Here is a 15,152-nt window from a genome sequence, read left to right on the forward strand (position 1 = left end):
TTACTAAAAATAGTAAGCTCCCATAAATATCAACCCCCTTGTCTACTAGTCCTTATTAAAATAGAAAAGACTGAAAAGAAAACATTTTCGGGTGATGCAAGATTGCTCTTACACCTAGGATGCTCCTACATCAGCAACACACAATGATGATAGGTAAGCAAGGTTCTATGTGTTAGAAGATGATTGGAGAATATGTAGCTTGTGTTCTTAAGCTACCAATGGTAGATTGTTAATTGGTGATCAATATGATTGATGTGGTTGGAGTAAAAGGTATGGTGATGTGTCTTATTCAATTGGAGAAGTGATGAGCTAGCAGTTATGTGATCAAAAAATTAATTATGAGAGGATTCTAGAAGAAGTTTAAGAAGTTCAAACATGTTTTGACCATTTTAGGGAATTATACAAGAAAACCTAATACTAATCAAGGAGGTCATCAAACATGTGTTCAATACATAGGGATATGTGAATTGCTTGTGGTACGAGCATGAAAAGTTTGTAATTCAAATAGATGGTGAAGATTAAGCAACAAAATGGAAAAGTATTTATACGTTGTTGTTTGAAGAAAAAAGTATGAAAAGGCATGAGGTAGAGAGTGTATAGTGAATGATATTAGAAAGGATAAAGAATAGTAGATCTGACAAGAAGATAGTGCTACAGAAAAATCATTCAACTTGTTGTTTCCTATTAGTTGCAGGGAGGGTAATCCCTTAATTGGGTGGACCTTAACTAGTATCTTTGTGTAAATATTATGACAGGGTAGACTCATAGAAGGAGTTTTAAATCCTCTAATAGTCTAGATCTTAACAAAGATGTATTGTACTCCTAACAAGGTGAACCCCTAGAGAGGGTACTTATAGCACAGGTAACAGGGAAAACCTTTTTGTTGTAGTGGAAGGATTTTGGGTTTCGCCTACACTGTGGTTTTCTCCCTCTAGTTGAGTGTTTCCATGTACAAAATAAGTGTGTTATGTGTGATACTTATGTAATTGATATGCACTATTTTTTCTTATTTCAATTTAGCAATCACAAGTTATATATGTTGTAAGAAAGTTTATAATAATCAGATCAGTAGTTTGTAATTTTGGTTTACTTATACTAATTCTCCCCCCTACACATCTCTTAGTGCTACTTCATACCAATAATTTCCTAGACATTCCTTTTGCTTCTTGGGATGGCCTTGTGGCTATATTTGAATCTTTTTTTCACTTGGTTTTAACACAATTATTCTTGACTAATACTAGAATAACTTTATATATATTGGAGCATAAGAGATTGACATGTTAGGGAGCATATATAAAAAACTCTTAGGTAGAAGGAAGCTCCTAATATTGTAAAAAATTAAATTAGAAAATTTCAGTTGAGAGTTGGGAACTAAGAGAGGTCTACCAAGCTAAAGTGTTTCCTATTAATTTCTCTTTGGATAATATTTTTCAATGGGAAAGTGATTGAATATGAGAGGATGAGTGATTGATGCATATGAAAGTCCTTTAATTTAAGCATACAACATTAAATCGTGCAAACATGCATTGTGTCAACTTATAATAGCTTGTGAAATAAGTGAGGTCAACCAAACCTAAATTTATATTTTACGAAAATAGATGTTAAACCTATGCCTATGAAGTTGACCTTACAACCACATAAATAATCTTACATAAACAAAATAAAAAATCTTTATAAAAGATAGATACTAAATACACTAAATCCAAATATTTCAATAGATTAAGATGTCTCAATATATATATATGAACAAGTAAAACTATAAATGAACTAACAAAATTATGTTACATATATCAAACATTTCTCTTAAAATAAAGAGAGAAATAAATTAAGAACACAATAAACATGCAAATGTTTAGACATAGTCATTGACTTTATAATTATTTAGGTTCTTAGTATTGAGTGAGCTTTAATATTATTATTTTAAAGATTTATTTTTTAATCGCTAAGTCACGAGTTGTAAGTTTGCACGTCACACATATGCTATGCATTTCTGACATTTTAATTTATTAGTTCCTGCCGATAGGCAGGATACTAATGCATCCATTGCATGCTATTTTTATTTTCAACCATCCAATAGCAATTCAGAATTTTCAGCAACATGTACATTTCAGTAATGTTTCTAAGTTTTTTCAATTTAAAAATCTTTTTCCAAAATCTTTTTTCTTTTTTATGATTGGTAGATAGAATGAACAGTCATTGTGTTGGATGCTTTTTCAAACAATATTTTGAACACAATATTCTTTTTTCAATGAGCAATCTATTAGGTTGCATCAATGCTATTATTTGTAGTTGATTTTGTGAGATTTTTCCTCCTATAGAGGCCAATGTCAATGTGCGTAATTAATGCATTTTTCAGGAAAAATCTCTACTCAATAAATGCAGCAGCTAAGGAGTTGGGAAGTTTAATTTAATAACCCATATTATGGAACATTCAAGACATGAGTCTTTGCATTGAATAGCATACAACGTGTATTACTTGTTCACAGATAAGAGTGTGAGAGTTTTTTTCATAAATCATTCACGTCGGGATTAGAAGTCTTGATTTGGTTGCATATTAATTACAACATTATCATTTTTAGTTTTACGTTTGTTAGGGTTTGCCTAAGGTTTTAAGGGTTGTGAACCGCTTGTGGCTTGTTTGATTCTTTGAATTTGTGTTATGAATCTTATACTAGCAATGCTTGGAAGGGAAGAAGGTACAAGAGGGGAGAGTACCAGTAATTGGAACAGTAGTAGTGACAATAGTAGCAATTTTTTGGGAGTATTTATGTGGGGTTATCTCCCTGCGATTTCTCAGAGTATGTCGTTGTTGTCACCAACCCCTGTCCCTCATTCCACTACATAAGAGCCCTAGAAGGAGGTTTACAACAATGGCTATGGATTTTCTATGGCTCTCTACGGTAAACTATTGATTTTCAATTCTTTGCATTTATCTTTCTTACTGTTTCTATTCCCCCTGATGCACTGTTCTTTTAGTAATTTGCAAGAAATGAGTATGGAATGTGTTTATAAGATGCATTTCAGGATTATTTGTGCTTGATATTAGGAAGAAGGGAATTATATTTGGGCTTGAACAGAGAGCTCATAGGAATATCATGAATGCAATGAAAGGAAGCGACTTGTAAAAACTAAATTAAAAACTTAAGAGTACGCTTAATTCCCTCAACTCTCAAGGTAGGTGGGTTTTCTTTGTGCAATAAATTATCTATCGCTAGATTATGGTGCAAGTAGCTTCTTTGTAGGATTTTTTTAATTTTGTGAATGTTTATCCTCCATTTTTTTCTTGATCTTCTTTGACTATGTCTGGTTAAAAAGTCTTGAGTTGAAGTCTTAGATCTTACTGTGATTTTTGACTTGTTCGTGTCTAATTTCTTTACAATTACATGAAACTCAAGCTTATGAATTAATAAATGACAGCTAAGCATAAATTAAAGAAATTAAATATATTTATTTCGACCTCTATCACAATTATTGTTTTCTCTCCCTAACCTAAAATGACTCAACATATTTTAAATTTGAGTCCATTATAAAAGATTAGACCAAGCTTTCAACTCATTATTTACCTAACATTTTGACTATATTCTAATTCTACAATGGCAGGAACTAGACACTATGCGTCCTTGTTGTTTTCGACTTTGATTGACATTAAAAATGAAATTTTATCAGATATAAATAGTGATTAGAATAGTGGAGAAGATAGTGACGCTATGAGCTTATTCTAAACTAAATTCTCAATCATTGTATTAACCTCCAAACATTGATCACTCACATGTCATTACACTCCATGAGTTGGTTGATGGGATGAGAGAGACAAAAGGTAGTCATTAATAAAATTTGGAGCAATATTAATAATTTCTTTACAAAGGAATCAAGAAATTAATTAATTTATGTATTATTTTTACATGACAAGTTTTTTATAATTTCTTATAATATTTTAGTGGTATTTAATAGATCTTTATTTACATTATAAGAAAAATAAGAACCAAATCTACAACTTAATATGAAAATTGAACACTAACAAAATGCTCTTTACTTACATGACTGACAATCTAATCCACAATCTAAATTATCTAAATGACAATTGAACATCAACAAAACTTATTCTTTATGAAAATATTACCATACGATATATATTTTTAAAAATTAAAAATAATTTATTAGAATTATCAACACACCCCTTGATATCATGCAAACCAAGGGTGACTAAACCTTGTGACCCTACATGCTACAACAAGCACACATCAATTTAACCAAGTCGTCAACTAATTAGTAGTTTGAATTACAAAGTGTATGATTTTTTTTGGGATTTAGACTTAAGATAATAAGAAATATGTTTTATTAAAATTGATATAAGATATAAATTTGAACATTTCCTTTTCAAATACCTCAACCACAATTTTATATATAATAACAATATTTATTTCTTATCAAACATGTTATAAACCTTTCAACTTTAGTAATAAACTAATGACAACTTGACATAACTCACATTTTTAATATTAATAGTAAGAACATATCAAACATATGATGACAAATCACCCCTCACATATGTCCAAATACATTATTAGAACACAACGCATCGCATTTGTCCTTGCCTTTTCACATAATTGTCTTGTTGTCAATGTACTACCTTGATTTAGTCTTCTTCCCAATCAAACAAAAAAAATATCTATATATAAAGATAATGCAAAATATTTTCTAGTCATTGTTATATCTAATGTAGTCCAATATTGTGTGAATACAGTCAGTTCATGTTTCCTTGATGGGTATAAAGATTGGTGAAAAGAACGATAACTATTGAGCCCACTCTAATGAGGTCACCAAAAGAATTGTTTTTAAAGTGAAAATATGTTACTCCACTCACTTGGTCCACTATCTATCTACAATCTAAAAATTAAGACCCATGTAAATGGTACACATTTAATTTATTGATTAATCTAAATAATATTTTATATAATTTATTGATTATTTTACATAATATTTTATTATAATAGGAAGAGGTATTTGTACTAATGAAAATAATTATTTTGTTAAATGTAGAGGTGTAAAATTAATCAAATATTAATATTTTAATATTTAAATAAAATACATTTTAACAAGTATGATGAATATATTTTATTTATCTTAAGATTAATAACTTAAATTTGAATATTATTTATAAATGATAATAAAATAATATTTTTAACCAAAAGACATAATGCTTATATATTATTAATTTATACAAAAATTACAAAGTATTTATCAAAATAGGTTTAAAAATGTCTATATAAAACATGTAAGACCCAAATAGTTCTTACTCACAATTATATGTACTACTAGTTGTATGAAATCAAGGCTAAAATACTATGCTATGATACATAAGCCTTTTACAATGCATTTCCACAACAAATATAATAGATATAATCCCACATGAAGAAAAAAAATGCAGCACCCACAAACCCATATCATCTGCAGTCTCATATGTCATCAAACAAAGGACCATCCAAAATTATATGTCAACTTTCAAAATAGGGGCCAATGACAAAATTAGTCAAATACACTAATCCTCCATTAAAATGTTTGCATCATTCAAATCACTCACTTGCACAAGACCATCATTAACATGTAAATTCGGAGCAACATCACCCCTAGAATTGTGATCAACCATGCCATGAAGGAATTGAGATATGGTAGTAGATTGATTAAAGACCTAAGCCACATTCTCAAATGTATTCTTCAATCACCCAAGAATTCCCTTCTCTATATACATGTTATAGCATCTACAAATCAAACTTGTCTAGCATATGCCAAATTTAGTGTAAGGTATATTTGATTTTCCAATTATTACACAACTAAATATATATCAAAGGGGAAGAAGCAAAATAGTTTAGACAATGATGTATACTCTAAGGGGAGTATTGGCTTAATCAGTGGATGGAAATGAATTTACATGCAGATGATGCTTAGGAAACACGTACAGGAAAATGTTCCCACTTTTATCTATAGTATCATGCCAAATTTAGTGTAAGGTATATTTGATTTTCCAATTATTGCATAACTAAATATATATCAAAGGGGAAGAAGCAGAATAGTTTAGACAATGATGTATACTCTAAGGGGGAGTATTGGCTTAATCAATGGATGGAAATGAATTTACATGCAGATGATGGTTAGGAAACATGTATAGGAAAATGTTCCCACTTTTATCTATAGTATCAAATAGGAAAAGTGTTTTCCATCAATGCCAAAGGGGGAGATTGTTGGCATAACTAATTAGTTGATTAAGTAATGATTTTGATTCATAAGGTAACGATGATGATAATGTTGATAATAATGATACAATAGAGATTGGAACATAATAGAACATGATAATCAGTTATACAATTTTCATTGATGTCAAACTATCTGGCATGTTGTTTTGACTTGTTACCACATGATCATCAGAAGAAATAGTGAGTTAAAAAATTCTTTAAGTGTTGTTATCATACATAGATGTTAAGTGATGAATATAGGTGCTAAATCTATGATAGAACCTATGGATGTAAATATTTGAGTAAGATATGAAGATGAGAATCAAACCAGATAATAGTTAAGACAAACGATGATGGACGATTGAATGATTTGATTGTTTATCAATATAGGAACACAAATTAGTTGATTTAATTTTTGGATATGTTTCACGAATATGTTGAGAAGGCATGGGGAAGACAACACTCTATAGTGAGTATAGGTAAAAGCTATTTAAGTGATACAAATGGAAAAAATTCAATAGGTAAACTTAATAGATAAATAGGTAAAAGAAGAATCTTATCAGTAGACCTTAGTCTTATTGGTAGACTAAAATACTATAGGTAAACCAATGCCTTATCGATAAAATGGAAAGAGAGCATGAATACTAAACATATTGGAACAAAGGATAAGTGGAATATTCATACAAAAGAGAAAGAGCTTATTAAAGCAAATGAGAGGTAAATAGGTGAATAGGGAAAATACTTATCAGTGAATGAATAACAATTGATGAAGATTCAAGGCATGATTTTAAAATTTAAATTATTATGGAAAAATTTGAATTCAATTAGATAGTTAGATGGATAATGCATGATTTAAGGAAAGAGGTAATGACACAAGGATCAATGTTATATGTTTGAGGATAGATTCATTAAGAAGTTTCTATAAGGATAAATGACTTGTGGAAAGATAAATTAGAAGGATGACATGGTCAAGATTTGTTAAGTTAATTTGGATCATTGTATTAAGTTTAGGATTTGTGATCAAAGAGTTTTGTACTTAAGGAGGAGACAAAGAAGATGATTGGCGTCGTAGCTAAATATTTGACATTGTGGCTAAGTGTTGTTGCAAAGGAATGAAGGAACAAAGTTGTGATCATAAAGGAAGATACATAATCAAGTAAGGATTAGAAGAAAGAATCATATATGGTATGTTGATGTATTGAGGAACTTTATTGGATCTAATTTAGTAGTGATAGTGTGAACTACAAATAATTTTTTAGTTATTACTCTCTAACTATTGTGATAGTAAAATCCCTTAACTAGGTGGCCCTAACAGGTCTATCATAAATCCTCTAACTAGGCGACATTCTCAATTGAGTGTTTAAAATTCTCTAACATGATTACTCCTAATAGGGTATAAGAATTTAATAGGTCTCTATAGAAATATCTTAACCAAGTAGCATTTAAGAGTGCTTTGTAATCCTTAACCACACATGCTCTTATATAGGCATATTCCAGAAGAGTACAAATATTTGTGCGCTTTGTTCTCATACTATGATTTTCACCCTAATCAGATTTCCATGAAATATATATAGTTTTATAATTGTGTAAATATTTTGTGTGTTGAATGATTGGTTTAAAGTATGCTTTATCGATAATGTTGTAATCGGTTAAAGAATTTTTAATCGGTAAATCAATTTGGTAAAATTTATTGGGACTGTAAGATTGATTGGGTTGGTGATTAGTGATTCACCCCCCCCACCCCACCCCCTCAGTAGTCATTCATTTAGCTATACTAATGGCATGGCTTAAATGTCGCATGTGTTCTATAAGTCTAGTGGTTGTATTAGGCATTGATAGGTTGATCTTTAGGTGTAATGACAATGATAGCTTGTAATAGATACTTTTTATTGACTCTTAATGTTCATTGCAATTTTAAAGCTTGCTTAATAACCTTTTTAATAAGAAAGAAAGTCCCTCTAAAATGATCTCCTTTTTACATTACAATGCTCAACATATGTATAAACGAGGTGCAACTTGGTGACCCTAAAAATAGATCAGAGAGATTACCTTGTGTTTCCCTCCATGCATTTTAGATAGGTCACTTTACTAACTATAAATTCTAACAACCAACCTCCCTTTTCAGAAGAAAGATTAGGTTTCCATAATTGCATTGACAAACATTCCAAAGAAATCATGACAATATTTTTGTTGAGAATAGTGACCACACTTGAGGTTTGATGATAGTGTGGGGTTGGAAGCATAACAAAATATGGCTACAATAGGCAAAACACATAATGCAATGATTATGAGAGCTATATCTAACCAAGGTGAAGTTCCTTGAAAAGTTTGTGAGACTATCACATGCTGTGTTCCTGAGAAAGCATCAGGCTTGCTAGGAAAAGGATTCAATAGGATGGATGGAGGATGAGAGGCACTCATTCTAGGAGTATTTTCCAAACAAATTCATGACTTCTCAAATTTCCTTCGAGGAAGCTACTTGTCCTCTTGAAATAAAATAGGAGCTCTTCATTAGAAAAATAAGTCTTGGCGGTTGAGAGACACATGGCATGTGGTTTAGATTCTAGTGCAACAAAGTGATTAAAATGCACACTGTGCTGACAAATGGTGAAGCATGATGCCTCATTATTGTTTAGGGAAAAAAAGATTGCATTATCCCTCTTGTGCATGGTAAAGTTTCCTTTTCCATGCGACTGAAAAATATTCACATGACATGCAAGATCATGTAATGTGTTTCTAAATGTTGATAGTAAAAAAATGTTACACAATTGAACCCAAAAGAAATAATATATATGATTTTCCTACACCTTTTCACTGGTGTCTTAACATTCAAAAATATTTAATGTTGTAGTAATTCACATGTTTGAGCCTAGAAATAAAATAAAATCTAGAGCACACTAAATTCAATATATTATGTGTACAAGTTGATGGGTAGCACTTAGACTATCTAAAAAGATTAGTCATAATGGTAAGAAAAAATATGTGGATTAAGATGATAAAGTCATGAGTATGGTTTTATGAAGAATCTATGCTCATGATCTAATTCAAAAAAATTATAATGAAAAGAATGTGGATTGATTTGAACCATCAAGGGCTAAAATAAGGTGATGGATGATAAACGTCAATATTGTGTCAATTGATGCACATAATAAGATAAGCACTTGGTGGAGATTCTGGCACAACAAAGAGTGGGTTGTGATTAAAATGTGCATCCCGTTGACAAATGTAAAAGTGTGATGCCCCATTATTATATGAGGAAAAGAATGAGGCAATTGCACTATCCCTCTTGGGCATGGTGAAATTTCCTTTCCCATGCCACTCAAAAATAGTCACATGACATGCAAGATCATGTAGTGTGTTTTGAAATGTTGATGGTGAAAACCTATTACACAATTGAACCCAAAAGAAACAATATCTATGAAAATCATACACCTTTTCATTAGTGTCTTAACGTTCAACAATATTTAATGTTCCAATAATTCACATGTTTGAGCCTAGAAATAAAATAAAATCTAGAACACACCAAATTCAATATATTATGTGTACAAGTTGATGGGTAGTACTTAGATTATCTGGAAAGATTAGTTCATGATGGCAAGAAAAATATGTGGATTAAGATGATAAAGTTGTGAGTATGTTTCTATTGAAGAATCTATACTTGTGATCAAATTCAAAAAGTTTAGAATGACAATAATGTTGGTTGATTTGAACCATCAACGACTAAGATGAGGTGATGAATGAGAAACTTCAAGATTATATCAATCGATGCACATAATAAGACAAACTAAACATTGGGACATTATATTTATGATAAAACTATATTACATATAAAATAAGATGGTAAAAATATAAGGTATGCATTTTTTCCCCTTGTATAGAATATAATTGTTTATACACACATTCCTTAGGTAAATTAATTATATAACCATGAGTAAAGAATCAAACTAGGATAAGTAGTTGAGACCGGTAATGTTACTAAACTATTTTTTTCAAATGAAATTAAATAACTAGTGATACATAGCTCTGGATCCAATAGTGAGTTTACTAATAGATGTTGCCAAAATGATTCATCACTATTCCCACAAATGAGACATGCCAAATGACAACCTCAAGAGATTTTTGTATGGTATTTTGGTTCACTTTTGTATTTTAAAACTAATTTTTGTGCTTGTGTGTCTAAAGCTTACATCAAATTATATATATATATATATATATATATATATATATATATATATATATATATATATATATATATATATATATATATATATATATATATATATATATATATATATATATATATATATATATATATATATCAAAACTATCTTTTAAATATATAAAAAATATAAAATTTAGTTATAATAAATATTTTATCAAATAATAAATTTTTCATATTTACTTTTTTAAAAGTTTGTAATGGAACATTTGATTATATTCCTAATGAAGGCATTTTGTTTCAATCATTTTTAGATCTATACAAGTGGATGCATATTGATTCACAACTATCACATTTTTATTAAGACTTATCTTTACATGTGATTTGTGTTACACTCATCAATTGATGAATGCAAGATCTTAACATTAGAATAAGCTTAACTAAATTTTAACAAGATGAATACCCCTTAATCTTTAGATCATATTGAAAGAGATTTGTATTAATATACCATTCATCTTAGACCATCATCTGCTAGTGAAGTTGGTTGATTTTACATATGCCCATAAATAATGATTTGATGAATATAAGACCTTAACATCAAAAAATATGAGCTAAATACATTTGACAAGATGATACCCTAATTTATTTAGATCACTGAAAGAATTGCATTTATTCTCCCACACCACACAACTTAAAGTCTGTTATAAATGATATAAAATCCTTCATGAACATTCTCATTTTCCATTAAATCCTCTTGTTGTTGTCCACACTCGTATATGGTTGTTCTTTATCTTTAATGGTCCATTTGGTTTGTGGAAGATGACAGGAGTTGGCTTTTTCATAATCTAGATTTGAAAAAAATTGTGTTTGTTTCAAAATTGGCAAAATGGAATTAGAATACCAGACTTCTTATTTTGCCTCAAAACCAAGTTAGTAGGCTTCCCACTAGCAACTAGGAATTGAAAATCTAAACCTCACTACACTTTTTAAGGAGTATAAATTTTTTAGAAAGAGCCATTTTTTGGAGTTCACTTACAACTCCAAACTTCATGAGAGTGTTGACTTCGATTGACAATGTTTTTTAAAATTTAATAAGTTTTTTCTAGTCTATTTTATCAAATCACAGGTCTTTTATATTTTTTGTGATCTTGGTTGGATACCAATTTGCAATCAAACCCTGATTAAAAATTATGAGGGTTTTGAGACTCATAGTAGCAGGGCGGGGGAGAATGCCTCATATCCTTTCATAATTTTATCAAATTTAATCATTATTTTCAATGTGATTTCATAATCTACTAATGTGTTATGGCGGTAAAGATTGTTGTCGTTGTTGCCTGCAACAAACCCCAAATGGATGCTACACGAGTTTCTATTTTACCATTATTGGATATATTTCTATTTTATCACCTAGTTAAAATTGTTATTTTTATTCTACTTATGCCTCTGATTCCAAATTTAAGCCCATGGGATTAAAAACCGCCCAAAGCACATTATTAGGAATGAAGTAGAGGAATCATGCAGAAAAAAGAGTTAAAAATGAGAAAGATGTGAATATGTGAGATATATTGTTTGATTCTAAATTTAAACTATTTTATGTGAATGATGTTAAAGATCAAATTCTGCATTTAAGTCATTGTATTTTAATGATGTTATATATTTGATTTATTATTCTATTTTCAAACCATTGAATAATTATGTGTTCAAACCATTGCATGATTCTGTGTTCTAATTCTAATTCTAAGGCTGGGGTCCCATGGGCACCCGCTTGCTTAAAAATAGAGCGGGTGCCACTAAGCTTTTTTATGAACATTTAAAGGGGAGCAGTGCCATGAGCATTACATATAAATCTGTTTTAAAAAAAAAACTCATAAATTGAAGGAAATATTAAAAATATAAATTGTTGTTTTTAGAAGTTTTGGTAGGGTGATTTCAATTTGGAGGGAAAATGAAGGGTAGGTTCTTGCCAAGTGGCAAAATTCTTCCCTAAACAGTAGGGGCTATTTTCAACCCCCCCTTTTTCCACCCGCTCAACTAAAAAGTAGGGGCTCCTAGTTAATAGGAAAAGATTCCAAATTAAGCTTTAGCCCCCCCTCAAAAATATTATCGTAGGACATCTAGGGGCTATTTTCAACCCCCCCTTTTTCCACCCGCTCAACTAAAAAGTAGGGGCTCCTAGTTAATAGGAAAAGATTCCAAATTAAGCTTTAGCCCCCCCTCAAAAATATTATCGTAGGACATCCAGCTTCTGAAATATAGAGCCCAAGCCCCCTCCATAGGACCAAGGTAATTTGAGAAACCCAACTCATAAGGATGAATCTTCCTACTAAAATCCCAAATATAAAGAATGAATATTTGGAAGATATGTAGAATCTTAATTCCACAAGCCAAAGGGACCCTTGAAAGCATGAATGAATCAATACATCGACAAAATTCTCAACGCAATTTCTTACGCCCAAGCCAGAGTTTCTCTTCCGACTTCTGAGATTCTCGGGCAAGCAATGGCGACAGTTTTTCCCTCATTACCTTCAGCATTTCCGTCATCCAACACAAGGAGATCGCAGACTTCAATTTCTCTGCTACGGATGCACTCTGCAACTAGCTGGCGCAGACATGGTAAGTCTGTCTGCTTAACTCCTAAAAAGATACAATTTTCTATCAACAAAACAAAATCGTCTTCCGGGGTTCGAAGCGCGCCCTCTCCGAATAACGTTTACAAACCAGTAGTTGTAGCTAACCCTGACGTTACGGTTCCTGCAAGTAAACCCTTAGATAAAAGTCTATACCAATTTATCTCTCAATTTGAGAGCCTCATTCAAGTAAAAAGGCAAATGATTCAAGCCAAGCGAAGATATTACAAACCATTTTCGGAGGAATGGGCTGAAAGCTTCTATCACATAAAGGGACAACATACTAGGGCGACATGCTTTTCACAGGACCAGATTCCCACCCTTTTGAAAAATATTGCTGACCCAGAATATAGAAGGGATTTTCTGCTTTATAAGGATATCCCAACCATGGTTGTAATTTCCGACTTTTTGCAGAACTTTGGTATCAAAGAAAGTCCAGAGGTTGATCACTTAGAGTATGAACCTATTCCTTTAAGCCATGATACTTCTCTTCCAAAAGGGTATCAGTCTCTTCTTCTTGCAGAGGATGAAAGTTTACCCCGTGGTTATCATATTCTTTTAAATAGCCCCTCAATTCGAATTTTTAGCCATGTGAGTAGAAGAGGGCTTTTACAGTCATGGAAGCTCGACCCCCGAGAGCAAGAGAAAGAAGTGAGGAGTATATATAGAAGAAATAAATGGCCTTTCACCGAGAAGGTCGAATGAGCGAAACAATGCTTAAGCAACTCTGGATGAATGGGGAAGAAAATTAGATGTCAGTTATGTACTTATAAATGCTTTTGCTGATGATACTGGACGTTCATTTGAAAGATTTTTCTATTTTCTGCGAGATTATCGAGGTGTGGCATATAAATAACATGCCTCTGTTTATTTAGAGGAATTATGTTTGCATGTTCTATGGACATTGCACTGGCCTATTTCTTGCTTCGGCTATGAAGGCAATTTTTGGTCCAGTGCAGTACAGCTTGATTTCGGCTGTAATGATGGATTTGTATATTCTGCATCATGTGGCTTCTGGGTATTTGTGTTATTTTTCTTGTAAATGTAAATCAACACAGCAGGATCAAACAGGGTCTTTAATCTTTAGTTTTGTACATATGCACTGCATCATGTGGATTGTGGGAGATTTATGTAATTTTTTTTGTAAATGTGGAACAGACCAAGGTCTTCAGTTTCAAGTTTTGAAGCTTTTCTAGCCGAGGCTTAACCTGTATCATCTTTTTGCCTTTTCTATGGATTTGTGCTTTTGTTATTTAAGTTGTAATCAGACAGTATAGTTTCTCCTTTAAGTTGGTAATATTGCAAAATTAGAAGGCATTGCTTCTCGTAAGGCCTTACTCAGATATGTTGAAATGTCAAAGGGGTTGAAATTTCAACATACCTGAGTAAGGCCTTACGAGAAGCAATGCCTTCTAATTTTGCAATATTACCAACTTAAAGGAGAAACTATACTGTCTGATTACAACTTAAATAACAAAAGCACAAATCCATAGAAAAGGCAAAAAGATGATACAGGTTAAGCCTCGGCTAGAAAAGCTTCAAAACTTGAAACTGAAGACCTTGGTCTGTTCCGATGAAAGAATGCCCTCTCACCGTTTTATTGAAAATCTCTATTTAGGCTTTTTATGACGTATTTTTGGACCATCTGATGTTCTATATATGCATGAAAACATATCGGTCCCTGTGAGGTATGGACTGATCTCAGATTTTTTGCAATCATCTTCTTGTAGGCTCATATAGTTATTGTCCTAACAGAGCAAATGGTGTTGAGAGAAGAGTTCATGAAGCACAATGAATGGAACTTTGATTATGTAAGTTCAATAGCAAATTTACCCATAGGATAGCACTTGTTTTGTAAGGAAGTAACCAGAAGTTAATGACCCTGCTGTATGAAGAATTGTTAAGTATTGGGGTTTCTGTCAATGGAGTCCCCTGTGGAGTTGAATTTGACTTATGGTCTTTGTGCAGAGATTTTAGTAGTGATAGGTTCAGTACCTTCCACAAGTTGACGCGTTGATTTTTCTCCAATTCTCAAGGTAAATTGCTAAAATGAATGTATGTTGGGAATAGGGAGATAGACAAATTTTTTCCAAAATTCAAGGGATGGTATCTCTCTCTCTCTCTCTCTCTCTCTCT

General features: G+C 31.6%; 1 protein-coding gene across 4 annotated transcripts in view; it reads left to right on the forward strand.

Annotated features, from left to right (window-relative positions):
* Window positions 1-12,696: 12,696 nt before the first annotated feature.
* The window catches only part of LOC149571260 (uncharacterized), a 30,251-nt gene continuing 27,795 nt past the window's right edge, over window positions 12,697-15,152 (forward strand). For 2 of the 4 annotated variants that reach the window (XM_089812819.1, XM_089812817.1), the window contains exon 1: window positions 12,701-13,002. In XM_089812819.1, coding sequence (XP_089668945.1) covers window positions 12,798-13,002 — 205 coding nt within the window. In that variant the 5' untranslated portion in view covers window positions 12,701-12,797. Of the gene's footprint in view, window positions 13,003-14,746; window positions 15,053-15,152 lie in introns of all 4 variants that reach the window. The other 2 variants (XR_016359790.1, XM_089812818.1) reach the window with 2 other exon arrangements.

The sequence above is a fragment of the Cupressus sempervirens genome, chromosome 2 (assembly GCF_028749045.1).
Source record: "Cupressus sempervirens isolate cs-2001-9-10 chromosome 2, ASM2874904v1, whole genome shotgun sequence".
NCBI classification, from domain to species: Eukaryota; Viridiplantae; Streptophyta; class Pinopsida; order Cupressales; family Cupressaceae; genus Cupressus; species Cupressus sempervirens.